This window comes from Lipotes vexillifer, unplaced genomic scaffold (genome assembly GCF_000442215.2).
Source record: "Lipotes vexillifer unplaced genomic scaffold, Lipotes_vexillifer_v1.1 scaffold1, whole genome shotgun sequence".
Classification (NCBI taxonomy): domain Eukaryota; kingdom Metazoa; phylum Chordata; class Mammalia; order Artiodactyla; family Lipotidae; genus Lipotes; species Lipotes vexillifer.
Window position 1 is genome coordinate 1,498,885 of NW_006779068.1, and position 22,003 is coordinate 1,520,887.

The 22,003-nt window shown below is 39.5% G+C and overlaps 1 protein-coding gene across 4 annotated transcripts in view; it reads left to right on the plus strand.

The window, feature by feature from the left end:
- FGD4 (FYVE, RhoGEF and PH domain containing 4) overlaps positions 1-22,003 on the plus strand; it is a 200,841-nt gene that overhangs the window by 114,762 nt on the left and 64,076 nt on the right. For all 4 annotated transcript variants that reach the window (XM_007452184.1, XM_007452186.1, XM_007452187.1 and 1 more), the window contains exon 2: positions 21,289-21,441. In XM_007452184.1, the coding sequence (XP_007452246.1) occupies positions 21,289-21,441 (153 nt within the window). The remainder of the gene's footprint in view (positions 1-21,288; positions 21,442-22,003) is intronic.

The following is a 22,003-nucleotide window of genomic DNA, read 5'->3' on the forward strand; positions in this document are numbered from 1 at the left end:
CTTTCCCTAGAACAATTCTGTCCCTTCTCATTCCACCTTTAAATAGTTAGGGATGATTGGAGAGAAGTAGTATTCCTTCCTGAAAGGCAGCCTCAATTGGAGAGAGAAGTGCTACTCGAATTTTCTGCTCTAATGGACAACTCCCTATAGTGAGTGGCCACTACAATAATGTAGGCTTTAGAAGTTCCTTTTACGGTTTTTTAACTGAAAAGACAGTAATGTAGCACTTCCTGCCCACACTACTGGGTTATTTTATTGCTATAAAGTTGTCCAAGAAAATTTGTAAATATGTGCATTTAGTGTACATGTTATTTGTAAACATTTTATCTTTTATTATGACTTGAAGAAACTTGCCTTTTTAAAACTTATGCTTGTAGACAAACACGTAAAAATTGAAGAGAAAAATGGAATGTGAGGAATGACTCAATGGGAAGTATTCTTCAGTCTTTGCACAGATGATAACATGGTCTTCATTTGATATTCATCCAAAGTATAGGTAGATTAAATTGTAATTCAAGATTAAGATTTAAACTTGAACAGTTTTCCTTAGACACTGGAATATACCATTCATTCAAAAAATAAAAAGGCCTTTTCCTAGGTGGTTATAGGCTTATCCATCCCTACCACCTTTCTGATCTACCCTCTGGTAGTCATCTTTACTCTCTGTGCTATTTCTTATATATAAAATAGGAAGCTAATTTTTATTGGTCTGAAATATATTTTTAAAGGTCTTCACCCTCATTTAAATATGTTCTCAAACTTATTTCCTCCCACAATCCCTGTTAAGCTCTGTTTAGATCAGATCCTTCTAAGGGTTTTTCCTCTGCTAATTGACCCAGGGTCTGTAGTTGGTCAATCATATATTGAAGCAGACCAAAGGAAAGCGCCTCTGAGAAGAAAAATAATGTTAGTCATGGAAGCTGGTCATTCTACATGATGGTTATATTAAAACTTGGCCTGGAGAAAACCTCTCTTTCTCCTCTTAAAAAAACCACTAAGCCATTGTAGCCTGGTCGTCTCCATGTCATAATATAGCAACAGTTATTTCTTATGCTCCGACCAAAAACCTTAGTTTTCCTGAATCTTTTTTCTCTTACCAGTCTGCCAATCCAATCTGTCAATCAGCCCTGCTTTGAAAGATATCAAACTAACCATGTCTTAATGCCTCCATTGCTACTACCCTGGTTCAGTTCACGCTCAACTTTTCCTTGGATTATTCCAGTACCTTCCTATCCACCTTTGGCCTCTTGAAGTCTGTTCTCCAGCCAGCAGCCTGAGTGCTCCTTTAAAGATGGAAAACAGAGGGCTTCCCTGGTGGCGCAGTGGTTGGGAGTCCGCCTGCCAATTGGGGGGACGCGGGTTCGTGCCCCGGTCCGGGAGGATCCCACGTGCCGCGGAGCGGCTGGGCCCGTGAGCCGTGGCCGCTGAGCCTACGCGTCCGGAGCCTGTGCTCCGCGGCGGGAGCCCCCCGTACTGCAAAAAAAAAAAAAAAGGGAAAACAGAAATTGTCTCTCCTCTGTTCGGAACCCTTCAGTGGATTCCCATCTCTCTCAGAGGAAAAGCCTGTGTCCTCTCAATGACGTGCAAGGCCCTGCCTGTCCTGATGCCAGCCTCTACCCTGTTAATTCTCTGACCTCAATGAGTTCCCTGCTCATTCTGATCTGTCCATGAAGTCTGAGAGGCCAAGTTGATCCCAATTATAAAGAACTGAGACAAAGTTTTGGGGGTGGGCTGGGCCTGGGTAATGAAAATGCAGCCTGTGGAGGGCTCCATAATTGGTTTTGTATTACGGGGTTGTGTTGAGAGAGGAAGTAGATGGGAGACGTTTCGGAGTGGGAGACCAAGAAATTTGGGGAATAGTTTGCATGGAGAAAATTGTGGCAAGATGAAGAGAAAATATTTAAGATATTTTGCTCTGGTCTAAGGGTATACCCCCTCCCTTTTTTGTTTTTCTTTTTTTTTCCCCCTCCTGTGTTTAAGACATTTAATTCTTTGAAACTCTCCTGTTATGAGGATGATAGGAAAAGAAAGGAAACAGAATAAAATGTAACAATCTAGAAATGTTTCCTCTTTAACAGTTCTTGTAAAACTTGATTTGAAAGGGTAGGAAACCAGTAAAAGCAGTGACTGCATGACAGATGTCATAGTATAGGTACAAAATGCGTGTTTGGAGAACAGAAAAAGAGGAGCAACTGTTTATTTGACTCAAGGAAATTTCTTCAAAAAGGTGACATTGGAACTAGATTAATGTGTTTAAAGTTACCCTACTGAGCTAAGGGAACAAACATATGCAAAAACATACAGGCATGAAAAGAGTATAATGTGTTTCAGGAACCGCAAAGATCAGAATGTGGCTAGAGCATTAGGGGTGCATGGCTGTGAGAAGATAGATATGAAGCATTTACAGGCTTATGTCTGATGGTAAAGGGTCCTGTATGGAAATTAGAGTGTTTCCTACGGATCTTGCAGTCCCATTAAAGGATTTTAAGCAAGGGAGTAATAAGATTGGTTTCTTCATTCAGTGAATAAAACTTTTTTTTGTAGGATCAGTCATGTTAGACATAACTAAACATGAGTTATGTAATGCAGTTTTAAAATTCAGAATTAGAAAAATGGTTATATTTGATAAATTGGATTATTTTTCTTCCTAATTTCCTTCTTCTGTCAGCCAAAAAATATATATAGGAAATAAACGATAAGCTAGATCAGTATTTGCTTTTTAAGTTTTGCATGACTTGAAACAATCCCCTACACTGTTAGAAGCTAAACACAAATGCTATTGTGCTCCTGGTCTAGAAGTGTAGCCAGGGGAAAAATATGAGGCCTGCTGGTCTGATTACACAGCAACGAGTAAGGAAAACAAATATCCATGTAAGCTGTTAAATATTAAATTTTAGTAAAATGAGATTTATATTAATGTTTGTCTTAAAAGGATATCAAAATAAAAAGGAGAGTTGGGATAGATTAGAGATTGTCACCAAGCCCTTTTTCTAAAACCACCTACCTTGTCAGATTTTTTAAAAACTACCAATAATCAAGGTCTGCATCTACCTGTGACCTGTGCCTAAGCAATGATACTAGAGCAGTAAAAATTTCTCTAATTTATGGGGAACTTAAGTAACTTTCTCATGGTCACAAAGTAAATAAATAATCATGTCAAAATTTTGACCTTTCAACCTTTAGTTTTCCTAATCCACCCTGTTTTCTCCTGGTGGGGGGGCAGGTAGGGGGGGAATGCCTTCCTTCCCAGGTCTGGCTGATCCGGGCCTTGGACTACAGTGATAGGATTGGTGCATTTGAAATAGCAGTTCAGGTTGAAGGACTGGCTGGCCCTAAAGAGATTTTCCTACTCGGTAGAGTTCATTTTATCCATTACTACCATGAAGCCAAATTAGGTTTGAAAAATGAATGAACAGTGTCAATAACTGCAAAACGAAGTGGGCTGAGAAGCAGAACTCAGCCAGTAATTTTAAGTAGGCAACGTGAAGTAGGCAGAGGCTCATAGAACTTAAGTTTATAGAGAACGTTAAGCTAGAATGTTTTGACCATTGAGAACCAGGTTTAGAGAAATCAAGTTCAGAAAAATAAACCAGAAAAGCAGATACACAATTAATGAAAATCGAGCTAGGTCAGCAAGGATTTGCTTATGAAAAGGGTGTATTTTTCCCTTTGTGAAGAGAAATAGTAGTCCATTCTTGGTTGCTGTGATTGACATTATGAAAAACAATTCTATGTGGTTTTAACAACATCCTTGTCAAACCTTATGAAACATTTTGGCCAGTTTGATTTTCTTCTTCTCTCTGGACCTGCAGATAAACTTACTGTGAATAAATGGAAAATAGTTTGGCAGTGGGTAAAAGGAAGAGGAAAAGCCAAGATTCTGGTTAATTTATAAACCAGACATCTTGAATAAATGAGTTGGCTATAGCTGTTAGGAGAAAAACTAACTTTTGCCCTTCAAGTTCATTTCTTACATCTGTTTTTATTTCTTTCAGAGTTTATAAAGTCAATAAAATTTTTAATTTTATTGTTTTCAGAAGTCTCTTCTTTCAAAGCAAAGCTTGCCATACTCTCCATTGGCCAGAAATAATCTCTCTTTTGAATTCTCAAGGTTCCTAATTAGTAGCTTTTCATATAAACTAGGGGATGTCTTTTTTTTTTCAGTAGTAGATTCTAAAATCAGATAATCTTTATCAACCAGATGTTGAAGAGAGCCTCACACTCAGCATATAATTATTAGCTATGACTTAAACAGGAGTCAATTGATGCTGCAACCCTAAATCATTTCTATTAAAATTTCAAAGTCTTCATGGAATCCCCATTTTATGATATAAAGTCGGTGGAACTTTAGTTTAACAGCTTAAAATTATGAAATCTATTTTATATGGCTTCTTCTGAAAATACTAATTTGATCCAAGCCTGTTACCAGGATACCAGGAATGGTGGTTCTCAGTCTCAACTGCACATTGGAATCCCCTGGGAAGCTTTAAAACACACTGATACCTGGGTCCCACTCCCTAGAGATAGTGATTTCATTGGCTTGGGTTTCAGCCCAGGTATTTATAGTTTTCTTTTTTAAAGCTCCACAGGTGATTCATGGTTGAGCAGCACTGACCAAGAAGCATGACCTGTTGGCTTATTTGTTCACATGCAGTAGATAGCTGGGGAAGATAGTTCTTGTGAAAAATATTTGGAAGACAAAAGAATCACTAGGATGCTAGGCATGTGGGATTTAGACCAATAACAAACTAAAGATTATACCCTATAACACTGTTAATTTACCAAATACATCCCAGAGTCATCTGTAACCCCAGCTGTGCTAGATCAATTGTGCTATTTTGCTGCCAGTGAGTTCCCTGAAACCTAGAGGGTTTTCCTTGCCCAAGGTCACATTGCTAGCTGGGGACAGAACCAAGATTGGTTCTGGAAAATTAAAGTACAAATGTATTATAACATAGTGCTATAATAATAGTGTGATAACATTGTATCATTTATAGTACTAATCCATGGTTTGTTGCCTTGATTATTTAGGTCAGGGTCTGCAAACCTTTTCTGTAAAGGGCCAGATGATAAATATTTTAGGCTTTGTGGGCCATATGATTTCTGTTGTAACTAATTAACTGCCAACCTAGCGAAAAACATCATATGCAGTATGTACAAGAACGAATGTGGCTGTATTCCAATAAAACTTCATTAACAAAAATAAGTGGTGGACCAGATTTGGCCTGTGAACTGTGGATTGTAGATCTCTGAGGGACTCACAGTCTGTAGTTTGCAGTTCCCTGATTGAAGGGCATTTTAATCTTCCTACTTGAAAGCAGGTTGAAGATCTTACTGATCCTATACAGTGCCTGGCACTGATTCTGTTAACTGATTCTTGCAAGGTGCTAAATATTTTTCTTCATTTCCTTCATTTTAATTGAAGTATAGTTGAAGTACAATATTATATAAGTTATAGGTGTACAATATAGTGATTTGCAGTTTTTAAAGATTATACTCCATTTATAGTTATAAGATACTGGCTATATTCCCCATATTGTACAGTATAGCAAGGTGCTAAATAAATGCTTACTGAATTAATGCATACATGCAACTCTTTTTATAACCAGTCTTTGGGTAGGAGAAAAGTTGGCACATATTCCACCTATGAAGAAGAAATGCACTTTAGTTCTTTGAGGTCTGTGGCAGGTTGTAATTGCTGGGTTTAGTAGAATTTTTGAAAGGAATAGAGACCTGATTCCATGAGGACATTTATTATTATCCTAATTTCTTAGAGTAGATTCTAAGACTTTATTTAAAAACTCAAAATATTTCTTAAACTTGGTTTTGTGACAACTAGCGGGTCATTAACAATTTAAAGAGTATGCTTAGTTTCTCAAAACAATTCAATTCATTTGGATTTAAGATCACTATAGTGTATCTGGTGAGTGGAGTCTTTGGCCAAGCAGAGCAAATACTGATGAGTCCTCACAGCCCCAGAAATACTGGAAATACAGCCCCAGATCATGAGCTCATTTCCAGTGCAAAGTACAAACAAGCCTGACAACAGGGCCATCAGTTGTAGTGGAAAGAGCACTGACCTTGGAATCAAAAACCTGGTGTGACTCTTGGATTTACCACTATTTACCAACCTTACTTTCTTCAACTATATAATATGCAGATATCTGTCCTACATACCTTTTATGGATGCTGAAGGTGAAATATGGTATGACATGTGAAAGTACCTCATGGGGTCTTTCTGACCTCTCCTTGAAGAGGTCTGGGTCGGGTCTAGCAGAAGCGACAGCCGTCTAGCCAAGAGCTATGTAGGACTAGACTAGCATGGAGTGAACCTAAGGGACTATGCCCGTTGGTTTCCCAAGGGAATGTCTAAGAGTCTGTAATGGAGAGACTCATCCTAGAGCAAAGAGATCAGAAATTGGAAGAACTGAAGAGCAAGTGAGGAGGAGGTTCAAAGCTGGGAGGAGGCAAGGAAGTCTGGGACGCTGTTTAGTGACTCCAGATAAGATTCCCATTCTTATCTCATACTTCTTTTTTAATCTCGTATGATTTTTTTTTAATGTCTTGGATATTTGGAAGCTCCTGGCTGCATAGTATTTGCTGAAATAGAGGCACAGAGTCATGGCAGATAGCTATACTATAACAGAGATGTAATCACTTTGTTACCTGCTGAGTGAAAGCCAAAGGATTATGAGCTAGGGTCCCAGCCCCGAAGGTACTTACAAACTATATGTAGATATGACATCTAACACCAGCCTAGTCACTTAACACCACGTCAGTTGACTCATCTTTATAATGGACATTAAAATGCCTACCTTACTTTATCCTATCATAGGATTCTTGAGAGGAACAAATGAAATAATGCATATAAAGTATTTCACGTACCTCATACTTGGCTCAGAATAAACAATATTGTTCGATTTTATTACTACCATTATTACTACTAGTAGTAAGAACAGTACTAGCATTTGCAAGCATACTGGTTGTATATTGTGTATGTTTTAAAGCACTATGAAATCCCAAGTTATGATGGTTAATTTTTTTGTGACATTCACGATATTTGTGTGTGTGTGTTACTGAAGGACATCTTAGCATCAGTGCATCCCTGTCTGAAGCTATGCATTGCACTGCATTTATACAAACTCCTCTTGATGTCTAGAAAACAAATCAGTTAAGAAAAGGCTATTTTGAAAAATTGTTTTTTTCAGGGAGCACAGTCTGTCCTAATACCCTGTTGTATGTGGGTTATAAGTCTTTAGGAAGAAGTCAAGCTTCTTATGAAATGTTTTGCCTGATCTTGGGGTTTAAACCCACAGGGAAGTCACAGAACAAAGGAACAGTTGTATCTGCTTGCCACTCTCCAAATTAAAGGCCAGTGATGTCCTTGTTTTTAAAAAAAAAAATGTATTTATTTATTTTTTACTGAGTTGGGTCTTTGTTGCTGCCCGTGGGCTTTCTCTAGTTGGCGGCGAGTGGGGGCTACTCTTTGTTGTGGTGCATGGACCTTTCATTGCAGTGGCCTCTCCTGTTGCGGAGCACAGGCTCTAGGCATGCAGGCTTCAGTATTGCAGTATGCGGGCTCAGTAGTTGTGGAGCGTGGGCTCCAGAGCGTAGGCTCAGTAGTTGTGGTGCACGGGCCTAGCTGCCCCACAGCATGTGGGATCCTCCTGGACCAGGGCTTGAACCCGTGTCCCCTGCACTGGTAGGTGGACTCCCAACCCCTGAGCCGCCAGGGAAGCCCCAGTGATGTACTTTTATGTTCAGAGGTCTTATGATACTTGTCTCAATGCAATGAAACTGCCTGCATTATTCTACATATTACTGTTCTCTGCATTGTTAATTATTATAATACTTTACATCCTGTTTTATAACCACTTTAAGAAAAGAAAAAGTCCCTTTGGAGATTTTTTTGCGTTTACTAAATTATATGCGTTTGTCTGCTAGGCTGTGGGATTATGCATGTGAGAGGAAGAGGGAGGTGGAGAGAATGGAGAGGAAGTAGACTGGCAGGATTACAGAATGTAATTTCATCTGATTTTTTAAGCTGAGCGCTGCTCCAGGTTTAGACTCCATGTGCAGAACTCAAGCATCCTGGGTCTGCCCCTAATGTTGCTTTTGTGGTCAGCACATTGTGGGATTGGGCAGCATTGAAGCTGGGGACAGCAGGGTCATGTCTGAAAAGGCAAGGCCGGGTTGGAGTTTCAGTTCGTAATTTGAGAGTCACAGTCATGAGGGCAGCCAAGATGATTATCGGGAAGTCAGGAGCAGTAGAGATGGGAAAGTATGGAAAGTAGCCCAAGCAACAGATGTTAGAACGGGAGGAGTCCCTGGGGCAACTTGTCCCAAAATGTGTTCCATGCTCCATGGGATGTTAATTTGTAATAAATGATGGAAAGGTTTCATGGATGTATACTGGGTTCAAAGTTAAATAGGTTTTTGTTTTTGTTTTTTACTGTAGTGCTCTGCATTAGCCTCTAGTATGCCCACTGGCATCATGAGTCTACAAGATAAAACTGTCAAATTTGGCAGATCACAAATACTTCATATAGAATCATGGTTGGTTGGTTGGTTGGTTGTGGTGGGGTGGTGGAGGGGGGAATTGAGAAATCCTGTTCACAGAACACAGTTTGGGGAAAGTTGTCCTAGCACATGTGACACCTGCTGTGAAGACTCCTGTGACTTTTCACCTGGGCTCTTTTTTTTTTTTACATCTTTATTGGAGTATAATTGCTTTACAATGGTGTGTTAGTTTCTGCTTTATAACAAAGTGAATCAGTTATACATATACATATATCCCCATATCTCTTCCCTCTTGCGTCTCCCACCCTCCCCCCCCATCCCACCCCTCCCTGTCCCACCCCTCTAGGTGGTCACCAAGCACCGAGCTGATCTCTCTGTACTATGCAGCTGCTTCCCACTAGCTATCTATTTTACGTTTTCACCTGGGCTCTTTAATCGACTGCTGAGCCCTGTGGAGTCCTGAAGGAACCCACAAACACCCAGAAACCTGTCCGTGCTCTCAATAAGTGCCTTTTCCCTCCCTTCAGGGAAAGTGATATTTGTTACTGTTATTAATAAAATTAAGGGAATCAGTTCTTCTTATAGAAGGAAAGACAGGTGATTTAACCCATAATTACTGAGACTAAAAACAACAACAAAATGGGTCAGAGTCTCTTACAGCTGGCCCTGCATGGGGCAAATAGGCTTTTCCCCCCTCTCTTAATAGTCAATAAAATGATATTTTAAAGAAAATATCAAAGGGAATATATCCGAAAACTTTAACAAGGAGATTGGAAAATGAGGCAAGTGGAGCATTAAGATTGGCCAAACCTAATGAGTATCAGGGTAGACTGTTCATCCTGAACAGTTCCACAAGCTCCTAAAATATCTCACACAAAACTCAAAACTCTATTCTTCTTGCATTCTTTTTTTTTTTTTTTTTTTTTTTTTGGCTGCGTTGGGTTTTCATTGCTGCGCGTGGGCTTTCTCTAGTTGTGGTGAGCAGGGGTCACTCCATTGCGGTGCACGGGCTTCTCATTGTGGTGGCTTCTCTTGTTGCAGAGCATGGGCTCTAAGCTCCTGGGCTTCAGTAGTTGTGGCACGTGGGCTCTAGAGCTCAGGCTCAGTAGTTGTGGCGCACAGGCTTAGTTGCTCCACGGCATGTGGGATCTTCCCAGACCAGGGCTTGAACCCGTGTCTCCTGCATTGGCAGGTGGATTCTTAACCACTGTGCCATCAGGGAAGCCCCATCTTCTTGCATTCTTAAAGTGAAAGGCACTGTTTCCCTGTCACGTTAGTCAGGAGCCTAAGTAAGTGTTATCCTTTCCTCCTCTTTGTCCCTCCCTTCTTAAGCCAGTCCCTTACTGATTCTTTCCTCAGTAAGCCTCAGATCCATTCCTCTCCTCTTCACCCTCTGCCATTGCTGATAGGGTGAATGGTGCAGTTGCTTCCTAGTTGCAGTTAGCAAGGGGTTGGGGGCAGGGGGACTGACACCTATGGAATTGTGCATATCTCTAGGAATTACCTGAGGGTAAGAATTATGTCTTATTTGTCCTCCTGTCCCCGGTAATTAGCAGAGTACCTGGCACTTTTAATTAGGGAGTTATCACTCAGTACATGTAAGGAGGGACAAAAAGAAAAAAAGGAAGAATAGAATAAAGTAGAAGCTTCATAAGTTTTCTTACTCATTTTGCAGTTGATCATTGGATATTCTCAGAGCTTACAAAAGCAGTTTGTACTTTGGAAGCACAAAGATGAGAGCTATTAAATACTGAGTTTAAGTGGTCATAAGCACTTAAATGTGCTTTTCAGAAAATGATTGTTTAAAAACCAGCAATTGTGCCTCATATTAAATGAAGAAATGTCAAATGGAGGGAAATGAAAAAAATTATGGAATCCAGGACACATATTTACAATCATGGTAAAGGGTGAAGAATAATTATTAAATTGTTTGGGATTAAAATGGTCTGTAGTAAATTCTACTCCACGTCAAATGTCAGGCATTAGGGAATTCCCTGGCGGTCCAGTGGTTAGGACCCTGCGCTTTCACTGCTGAGGACTCGGGTTCAGTCCCTGGTCAGGAAACTAAGATCCCACAAGCCGCGCAGGGCGGCCAAAAAAAAAGGAAGTCAGACATCACATTGTCATTACTAATACTGTTACCATGTTTAATGTACCCGGCCACATGTTTGTAAATAATTCACTATTGTATTAACTTGCAAAAGAGTCATTAATTGGCCGGAATTTATCCAAAATGACCTATTGGGAATCCCTGAAAGTAGCAGAGGCACTGAAGCAAATGGCAGCTGCTAAGAAAGTAAACCAGCGTGAGCAAGTGCTGGGTGGTAGTAAATCACAATTTAGGCAGTGGTAAGGGTGAATATAAGCAGATAGGGTGGGCATAGAAGGAGGCAAAAGGTAAGGGTCTTAAGAGGCTGGAGGGAGGAGAGAGTAAAGATCTGGTCCCCTGATCCACTACCCCGGCATTGTAGAGCATTGCGTATTATACAAGTTGTAACAGTAATAGCAAGTAGTTATATAGCAATTACCGTGTGCCAGCTACTGCTCTAGTACTTTCACTAGAATTAATTAAATCATAATCCTCACAACAACCTTATGAGAGGGGTACTGTTATGAATCCTATGAATTCTCATTTACAGATCAGGAAATTGAAGTAAGTCAATCAGCTATTAAACGGTGAAGCCAGGATTTGAATTTAGGCAAATTAGAGTTATATGACTGACACGCCCTGAAGAATGTTTATATTGCCCTAAGGATATATTTAGTATATACAATTACTAGTACAACTGGCCTGGAAACAGCCAAGTGTTACGCTTCTGGGGATCAAGGAAAGCTGCCTAGGTGTGCATATGCGCAGCATCTGAACTGACTTCCCTCCCCCCCCACATTTATTTATTTATTTGGCTGTGTTGGGTCTTCGTTGCTGTGTGTGGGCTTTCTCTAGTTGTGGCGAATGGGGGCTACTCTTCATCACGGTGCATGGGCTTCTCACTGCAGTGGCTCCTCTTGTTGCAGAGCACAGGCTCTAGGCACTCAGGCTTTCAGTAGTTGTGGCTCACGGGCTCTAGAGTGCAGGCTTAGTAGTTGTGGCACGTGGGCTTAGTTGCTCCATGGCATGTGGGATCCTCCTGGACAAGGGATTGAACCCGTGTCCCCTGCATTGGCAGGTGGATTCTTAACCATTGCACCACCAGGGAAGTACCTGAGCTGACTTTTTGATACAGATGATCATATTGGGGAAATCTAACACCAGTTAGCAGGCCCATATGCACATTAATATACATAGAGATCTTTTATAGTATGTATGTTCATAGATTTCAAAACTTAAAACTGTTATGAACCTTAGGCTCTGGCAAAAACTGTGATGACTTCAAAACAGCCCTTACTTGATTACATGGATGGGGAGCTTCTCAGGGATATTTCTCATTGTCAGTACAGCAGTAATGCAGGTTCTTTTGATAAATCTAGTGCCCAGTTTCTTCCACTTGGTTATAAAAAAGAAGGAACCAAGAAATGGGTGTTATTATAAATTGGCATCAGTTTATCGGGTAAAGCACAGCAGGCTATGAACCTCTCCAACTCAGATGGTGTCAACTAAAATCGCCCTTTGCAAGCAGGCAGAAGGAGCAGCATGTAATTGATTGTGGTTTCTCTTTACTCCCACCTTCCCCTCTGGTCATGGCTGCAGGCATAGAGTAATATTTTGTGCTTTAAATGGCAAGAATTTTTCTGTAATCTTGACCAACATTCTTAGTTAACTATAGCCAAAAGGGGACTCTCCATCAGTGTATGGTTGGGGGTGGAAGAGCTGCCACCAGCTCCCTTCCCCACCCAGCGTTATGCAGAGGAAGTTTGATCTCTACCTAAAATAACACCATGCCAAGACACAGCAAAACACACTGACCAACCAGGCCTAGCACCAACCCAGAAGGCATCGTGGAATGTGCACTTTCAACACTCTCTATGCGGAGATTCATGGCACCTAATGAATTGTCACTCCGAAAGTGGGGAGCAGGGATTCAGACCCCTAGAACCCATGGTTGAATTGTAGTGATATACATAGTCTGCTATACATACATATATTAATACATAACAGGTACTGTGGCTGTGGGCCTCATCTGTGAGCTCCTACTCAAAACTGGAATTTTGACAATCTTAGTGAGATGTGTTTCAGTTCATCTAATAGATTTTACCTTTGAAAGGATCAGTCACAATAGCATTCTTCAGTCACAGTAGCATTCTTTAGAAATTTTACTATCCTTTTCACTACTTTTGAGTAGCAAAAATTTCAATAAAATTATGGAGCATGTTTCAGGAAAATAAAATATTTCTAGTTTAAAAACAAATGATTTTTGTGTTTTTAGAGGCTGCATTTATCTTATCTCATTACATATGTTGTTGCATATACCTTAGATACAATAGTAACAGTTGCCTTTTTACATATTTTATTTTATCATACAACAGTGGGACCTTTAAAAATAATGAATATCTACAGTCACCTACCTTCAAGGCTTATTTTGATTTCATATTACTTTTGAACTTCAAAGACCTGAAGCAATCTGCTTTTCCTGACAGTATAACTCTGTATTATACTATAATTTTAGGTAGCATCAGATGCTGAGTCTGAAACATTGGCAGCCATAGTGCATTTTAGTTAGTGACTCTAATAAATGTAAATAAAATTACAGATTATAATAAATAAAAATATTTCAGTCAGTTGCTGGGATTTTTGGCTGCTACTTTTTTTTATCAAGACAAACATCTGGATAGTTCTACAATTCCAGATGTTTAGAAATCTGCTGGGTTGTGAGGAAGATTACTTGGGTAAAGTTTTTTATTGTTTTTTTCCCCCCTAGTTATTTAGAATTTGTGTATAAATAACCTGGAATGTTTAAAAATTTACCTAAGAATGGAAATGTTTGAAATTTTGTATAGATTAAGCTCTCAAACAGCTACATGTCTCCTTTATTGTTGGAATTTAGAAAACACCTCTCATGAAATAGAAAATGAGAATGTAAGCAGATGAAGAGAAACTTACCTGAAGTATCTAGAATTCATTTCTTCAACAATTATTTACTGAGCCTCTACTTGTGTGGCAGGTGGTATTCCTGAGATGTTCCCAGGGCTTACATTCTAACCAGGGGAGACAGACAATTAAGAAAATAAATCATGTAGTCTTTTAGAAGGTGATAAGGGCTATGGGGTGGGGTGGGGGGAACCCTGTAACAGTAATACTAGATGGAGTGCTCAGGGTAGCCCATGTTGACAAGATGCAATTTGAGCCAAGATGTGAGGAGAAAGCAGTTATCTGGGGGAAGAGCATTCCAGCAGAAAACAGCTATACCAAAGGCTGTAAAGCATGCTTGGCCTGTTGGAGGAATAGCAGGGAACCAGTATGACTAGCATGGAGTGAGCAAGGGGGCAATACTAGGAAATGAGGTCAGTGGCAAGGGGACTAAGGTCAGATCATGTAGAGCCTGTCAGCCACTGTAAAGAGTTGAGTTGTTAAACTGTGAGTGAAATGTGGAGCCATGGAAGAATTTTAAGCACAGGAGGGACATGATCTGACTTGGGTTTTAAAAGGGATCTCTGTGGCCTGTTTGAAAACACATACAGAGGACCAAGGGTAGGCACAGGGAGACCAGGTGGAAGGTCTTGCTGTAATCCAGTCAAAGATTGTGGTAATTTAGGCCAGAATAGTACCTGAGCAGGTGGTAGTGGTAGGCGGTAGAGTCAACAGAATTTCTTGATGGATAGGCTGTAGAGTCTGAGAGAAAAGGAGAGGACTTTAGGACACTTCCAAGCTTTCTGTCCTAAGCACAGATGAGGTTGCCATTAACTGAGATGGAGAGGATGGTAAAGGCAGTTAATTTTGAGTGAGAGTTGGGAGACAAGGGTGTCAGATTTGGGTGTGAGTTAGTTCTTAGACATACTAGTAGAGTTGCTAAGTAGGCAATTGAATATTTTAGTATTTCTTTTTTTATTAAGCAAAGGATATGCTTTTTTAATTAAAATTTTTATGTTAAAAATGCATAATGTAAAGTTTACCATCTTAACTTTTTTTTTTTTTTTTTTTTTTTTTTTTGCGGTACACGGGCCTCTCACTGTTGTGGCCTCTCCCGTTGCGGAGCACATGCTCCGGATGCGCAGGCTCAGCGGCCATGGCTCACGGGCCCAACCACTTCGCGGCATGTGGGATCCTCCCAGACTGGGGCACAAACCCGCATCCCCTGCATTGGCAGGCGGACTCTCAACCACTGCGCCACCAGGGAAGCCCCATCTTAGCTGTTTTAAGCGTACAGTTCATTGGCATTAAGTACATTCACATTGTTGTGCTACTGTGACAATCATCCATCCACAGAACTCTTTTGATCTTGTAAAACTTAACTTTTGTAAAACAATAACTTCATTCTCCTATCCCTCCAGTCCCTGGCAACCACTATTCTACTTTCTGTCTCCAATTTTGACTACTCTATGTACCTCATTTAAATGGAATCATAAGGTATTTGTGTTTTTCTACTGGCTTATTTCACTTAGCACAATGGCCTCAAGGCCATCCATGTTATAGCATGTATCAGAATTTCCTTCCTTTTTAAGGCTGAATAATATTCCATTGTATGTATATGCCATATTTGTGTTTATCCATTCATCCGTCAACAGATACTTGGTTTGCTTCCACATCTTATCTATTATGAATAATGCTGCTATGAACATATGTGTACACATGTAAAGGATATACCTTTAAAAATAATTTATAGGGCTTTAAAAATAATTTAAAAATAATTTATAGGGCTTTAAAAATAATTTATAGGGCTTCCCTGGTGGCGCAGTGGTTGAGAGTCTGCCTGCTGATGCGGGGGACACAGGTTCGTGCCCCGGTCCGGGAGGATCCTACGTTCCGCGGAGCGGCTGGGCCTGTGACCCATGGCCGCTGGGCCTGCCCATCCGGAGCCTGTGCTCCGCAACGGGAGAGGCCCGCGTACCGCAAAAAAATAATAAATAAAAAAAAATAATAAATAAATAAAAATAATAATTTGTAGTACATATACTTGGCGACTTTCATAGATTTTTCTCTTTTTTATATAAGTAATTAATAAGTACATTTTCATTATAAAATATTTAAATGATATTGCTGTATAGACAGCAAAACATAAAAGTTCTCATTCATTCTCTCACCGTACCCCTGTCCCCTTGCCATGTTACCTTACATTCATTTCAGTACAGTTATACATGTTTGTATGTATCTTATTTCTTTTTTTAAAGTGGGATCATATTGTACATATTTTTCTAGTTTTTTGCTTTTATTTAATAATATCTTGGAAATCTTCCCAGTCTTATTTTTTGTTTTTCTGTTTTTCACAGCTGCATATGTTGCATTGACTGTCCATATGCATATACTTTTACACACAAAAGATTGTTTCTGTAGATTAGATTCCTAGAATTAGATTTTCTAGGTCCAAGGAAATTTCTTAAACTGTCCATTATATTTTCTTCTTAAGATCCTTTGTGGTTTGCTTATTATTTGGCAGGGTGGGGTGGACATGGGTATGGATTTTATTATTGAGGTCTTGAAGTTTGGGAAACTGAAGTCGTTTTCTGAAATAAATTTCCTTGCTCAGGATTTGTTCCTCATTGACAAATGAGTTGTGAACCATGAGTTTTATAATTTTAATTGCTTTTTTAAAAAGTGCAATTGATCTCTTAATCCAGGCATTTTAAATAGCACATGGGAGATATGACCCATATCCAGAACTGTGGGACAGGTGGGGAGTCTTTGAAGGGATGATAGAAGACTGTTGAAAAATGTCTTATAAATAGAATATTTTCCAGTGTAGAAACTTGTCAGACATCACCTTACTCAGTGACCAAGGTTAATACCACATGATAATCATGTTGGTATCATGCAGTGATGTAATGCAGTGAGATGGGTACATCACCTCTGTGATGTTCTTTCCCCAAACCTGTAAACCCAGTCTAATCATGAGAAAACATCAGAGAAACCCAGTTTGAGGGACATTCTACAAAATACTTACCAGTACTCTTCAAAACTGCCAGGGTCATGAAAGACGAGCAAAGACTGAGTAACTCTCACAGATTGGAGAACTAAATGCAACATGATATCTTGGTTTGGATCCTGTGACAGAAGAAGAATGTTAGTGAAAAAAATGGTGAAATCTGAATGAAATCTGTGGCCTAATATTGTACCAATATTAAATTTTTACTTTTGATAACATACTGTAGTTACAAAAGATGCTAACCTAAGAGCCTGGGTACAAGTCTTCTTTCTGTAAATCTAAGATTATTTCAAAATATTGGTGTTTTTTTTTTTTTTCTTTTTTAAGTATCTCTTTCCATCTGGACAATATACACCTAGGAAGACTGTTTCCCTTAGAAAACTATTCTGTGCTCTTAAATCAAGAGATCCTCTTGTCCTGAGGGTTGGAGTCCATGGAGATCTTCTGGGCTAGAGACTTGGTGCAGTTGGAAGAGATGTTATGGTTGGGTGAGGCACTATAGACACGGCCATAAAGATGTGATCTGAGGTCATGGATACCATGACAAGAGATCAGGCCTGAAGAATGAAGTGAACGGACTTTGCTTTGGAGTAAGTCCAACCTTAATTTGTGAAAGAGCCATTCAAGAATAAGTTGGAAAAACGTTAACAACCCAACACAAAATTTTGCAAATAGAAGACAAAGTTACCCTAACCAGTCAGAGAGATTATCTGCCACTCACAAGTACTATGCAAAAGACACATAAATGAAAGTTAAGCCATAGTGGGAACCTCTCCAGTTGGAACAGGGAGGTTTATGCAGTCAAAGATGAGGCTGGATGAACTGAGAATATCTGAGGATACCCTGCAGTTACATCTGTCTAGACAGTTCTTACAAGAGATTGACCCAGCAAGCATAAGACAGAGGAATGCAAAATGGTTAGGACCAGTACGTAAATAGATTACCAATCCTCAAGAAGAGACAGTAAATAGGACCCCTCTCCCTACGCTAACATAATGTAACTGGTTGTATCTGTGCCCAGAGATACGTGTTTAATCACTCATACTGGTTCTTGGTAAATTGGAATCTGAAAGCCTCTATAATATAAAATTTCTTGAATAGGTAGACCATCTGGTTACAATTTTGGTTTCAAGTCCCTGTTATGCAACTGGTACCCAAATAAGGACTGTCTCCAAATGTGAATAGGCTGAGTCAGTCATAAACAAGCAAAAAGAAGTATTCCTCTGTGTTGCTAATATCCAGGATGTTAAAAGATGATTTAATGAAATGGTGCTGCCTAATTTTAATCAAACTTCCTTTACCATTATGTGTTTGACCCAGACCATGGTCAGCAAACTTTTCCTGTAAAGGACCAGATAGTAAATAATAGTAAAGATTTTGGGCTTTGCACGGTCTCTGTTGCATATTTGTCTTTGCTTTTTTTTTTTTTAACAACCTTTTAAGAATGTGTTTTCTGTGTCTTTCACCATATTTTCATACCTTGTGATAATGGCTGAAGTTTGGAGATGGGTTTTAAATAATGATCTGAAATGAAGTTTCTGGCTGTGGATTTATTATCACTGGCAAAAGATTTGTAATCATGACTTTAATGGATTCAAAAGAAAATAGATGTGTACTTGATCTCCTACTGCAGGCATTTCATCACATTCATCTGAGATGTTCTCTAATAAATATGATCTTGTAAACCCATCAGATCCTGCAAGCTTGCTATCCAGAAATTAAGTGCCTAGTTTTCAATTAAAAATTATTATTTATTTGAGACGTTTTGTTTCTAAATAGGTTAATTATTAAAGTAGTTTCATCTTTTATTTATTTATTTTTATTTATTTTTTTTTTTATTTTTATTTTTTTTGCAGTACGTGGGCCTCTCACTGTTGTGGCCTCTCCCATTGTGGAGCACAGGCTCTGCGGCCATGGCTCACGGGCCCAGCCGCTCCGCGGCATGTGGGATCTTCCCAGACCGGGGCACGAACCCGTGTCCCCTGCATCGGCAGGCGGACTCTCAACCACTGCGCCACCAGGGAAGCCCAAGTAGTTTCATCTTTTAATGTTACAGTGGTGATCTATTTTTTAAAGATTCAATTTAATTCGTTTTCTCATTTACCCCTTAGCTGCCCCCTTTTATAGTTTTGTTGCTATAAATCATCTTTAAAGCTGCATTCTTGCTTTCACAGTGTCTCATTTTACTGTCAAGTTACAGTTTCTGCCTCTGATTTGTAGTTGGGCTGTGGCTTTTCACTGTTTCTGCCCCGAGGCCATCCTTCACTAGACCCCAGCAGGTGGCCTTTCAGATTCTAAGCCATTCTTGGGATCATTGTGGAACAAACATCCTAATGCCCCTAAAAGGCTAAGTGGTTGGATGGTACACTGTGGATTTTAGGAATATGCTTTGCCTACTTCATGTGGTTTTTCTAAGAAGGTAGATAGGATCACACATTTAAAGACTGAGCTTTTATTTCTTCTGTTTATAATTTCTTCTGTTTATAATTTATAATATGCTGTCAAATAAATGTTCCTTAAATCTTGCATTCAAGGCCTTTATTTGGCTAAACAATGCTTTATTTAATTGGCAGCCCATTTTAGCAGAAGGGTGTCTGATGAAACTCATTTAATGTGTTTTAGCATTGGGTCTCTAATAACTTCTCAGACAATACCTGGAACTATTAATATCTTCTGAAATTTGTTTTACCTAGATATATTTTAAGGGGAGCATAGAAAATAAAGCAGTATTGTAGTTTTTAATCAATATTACCCAATCAATTGAAGTAAAAGGGAATTTTTTTACTCAATAAAAAGTTGATTGGGTTTTATCAGCTTTTCTTGTTTTGAATAATTATTAAGGCCTTTTATCTATAATAGTTCTCATTTTAAATATTTGGATTCTGTAAAAATGTAACTTTCTTAGTCAAATGATAGTTTCTTAAATGGCATACTTTTATTCAACGTTAGTGAATTTCCTGGTAGAAATTTTATTTTCTCCTAAACAGGGTCTAATCTGTTGTTAATATCACCATGTCAACTAGAAGAAAGGAAAATTTAGCATGCGTTTAAAGAGAAAACACTGGCTTATGATTTCTTTAAAAGTCTCTGAAATTCAGTATTTAACTTCTTATATCAGAAATTGAACTAAGAATTGATCTGTTCTCCATCTATGCTTCATGATGTATTTCAGTTTTTTAAAGCACTGCAGTGTTTCAAAGATTTTTGAGTTGTAACTAAATATGAATATTATCTACATACTCTTGTCATTTTTTTTTTTTTAAAAACATGGGTATTAATAATATGTTGATTTGGAGTCTGAGTAAGCTAGTGAGAGAGGGGCATGGTGTGTGTGTGTGTGTGTGTGTGTGTGTGTGATTTCTCCATTTTTAATCAAGCCATTCTTCTAGAGTCTTTAGGTCAGCTGTCATGTTCGTGCTTTCCTGCTTTGTTCTTTTGAACCACTCAATGACTGGCGACTGACTGGATGCTGGAAAGGAACGCTTTTAACAGATTAGTGCTGGGGCCCTCTGGTCCTCTCCTTCACCTGCATCATAGCAGCTGCATTCTGCCCTTTCCATGGCCCTGCAAGGAAAGGGGCGGCGGGGGGGGGGGGGGGGGGGGGGGTTTCATATATTAGTCCTTCCTTTGGAAGAATTTGCAGCAGGTGGGGGCTGGAGGTGGGAGTGCTTATAGGATTATGTCAAAGGGTTTAAAAGCCCAGAGGTTTAAACATTCGGTTGTTGGAGACTATTCATTCAGCAAATAGGAACTTTGTCTAGAAACAAAGTTGGTCTTTAATTATTTAATAGTCAGCTCTTGAACCTTTGCAGGAGGTAGGAGGACCATGTTTGCACAACAGTCTTGGATTTAGGGTCTTTTGGGATTTATGTCATGCCAGGCAGTTGTTTCTCACTTAGACCTCATCCTATTGGTGAATAATGGGCCGTTATATTTTATTTTATTGTATTTTTAAAAATATTAAATTTTATTTTTTTGGCTGCGTTGGGTCTTCATTGCTACGCGGCGGGCTTTCTCTACTTGTGGCGAGCGGGGGCTACTCTTCACTTCAGTGCGCAGGCTTCTCCTTGAGCAGTGGTTTCTCTTGTTGCGGAACACGGGCTCTAAGCACGCGGGCTTCAGTAGTTGTAGCTCATGGGCTCTAAGCACGCGGGCTTCAGTAGTTGTGGCGCATGGGCTTAGTTGCTTCATGGCACGTGGGATCTTCCCGGACCAGGGATTGAACCCGTGTCCCCTGCGTTGGCAGGTTGATTCTTATCCACTGCGCCACCAGGGAAGTCCCAAGGGCCATTATATTTTAATTCCCAAGATGAAAACTGCTTTTTGAAGTTAGCAGGGCATAGATAATCTTGATGTGAATTTGAAATTATAGGCATGGCTGTAGGTGAGTCTGTTTTCCTGGCTGTAATGGTAGTGGGTGGAATAAGATGTTTTTTCTGTTTGAGTTTGGAAAGTTGAGGGGGGGGAGTGAGAGAGAGAGAGAGAGAGAGAGAGAGAGTGTGTGTGTGTGTGTGTGTATGTAGTAGTCAGCAGTCTCTGTCAGCATGTATTATAAGGTTTCTCAAGCACATGGAATGAGATCTTTCTCAGGAAAACTCTTTGTCAAGGCCAGCACACGTGGGAAAATTATTTCAATGCATACTCTTGTAACTGTGACTGTTTTTGTTTTATGGGGTCAGAAGAAATTAAGTCCTGAGATGTAGTTATGCTGCATCTCTGCATTTACCTGTTCTTTCTTTTTGAACTCTCCCAGGCAGCAGTACCTGTCCAAAGATCACTATAGTTTCACCTTGCTTGAAAAGCAGCACAACCACACTGATTGATCAGAATGTATCTGATGAAGAGGCTCAGGGAATAAATGGGAAAACTCCAGCAAAACACTCAGCTGCAAGTCCAAAGCCACAAGGTATGCTGATTGGGTTTTTTTGATCAAGTTGCATGCTTTCTTCATTGATGAAGGCAACACAGAAGAATGATGATCACTAAGAAAGAGTTTTAAGCTCTAAATGGGAGGAACTGGGTGCATTTGTTTTTTCAGGAGAAAAGTCAGTCTGTGAAACTACTCAGGTGGGGTTTCTACTCCTAAAACACCTTATATATTTCTCTATTATGGTTCTTTTCATGTTGCATAAATTGTTTACATGTCCCCTTAATGGAAATGTGATCTCTTCTTGCATTATGCGTGACATAGTACAAGAGCCTAACTTACTGTTTGCATAATAAATATGTAACAAATTAACGTGTGTGTCGGAAAGTCATCATGACTTGCTAGATGTCAGAGGGTCTGTGAAACAGATTGTTCTAAAACAGTGCTTTAATATAATTAGCAAGAATGTGATTTTGCAATATTAAGGAACTGGGGCTTTTCAGGCTTCCTAGGAAAGTCATCCACAGAAATTAAAAGAGTCCCTCTATCCAGGAACTGAGCATCCAACAAGGGGAAAAATTATAATGGTGGAAATCTCTGA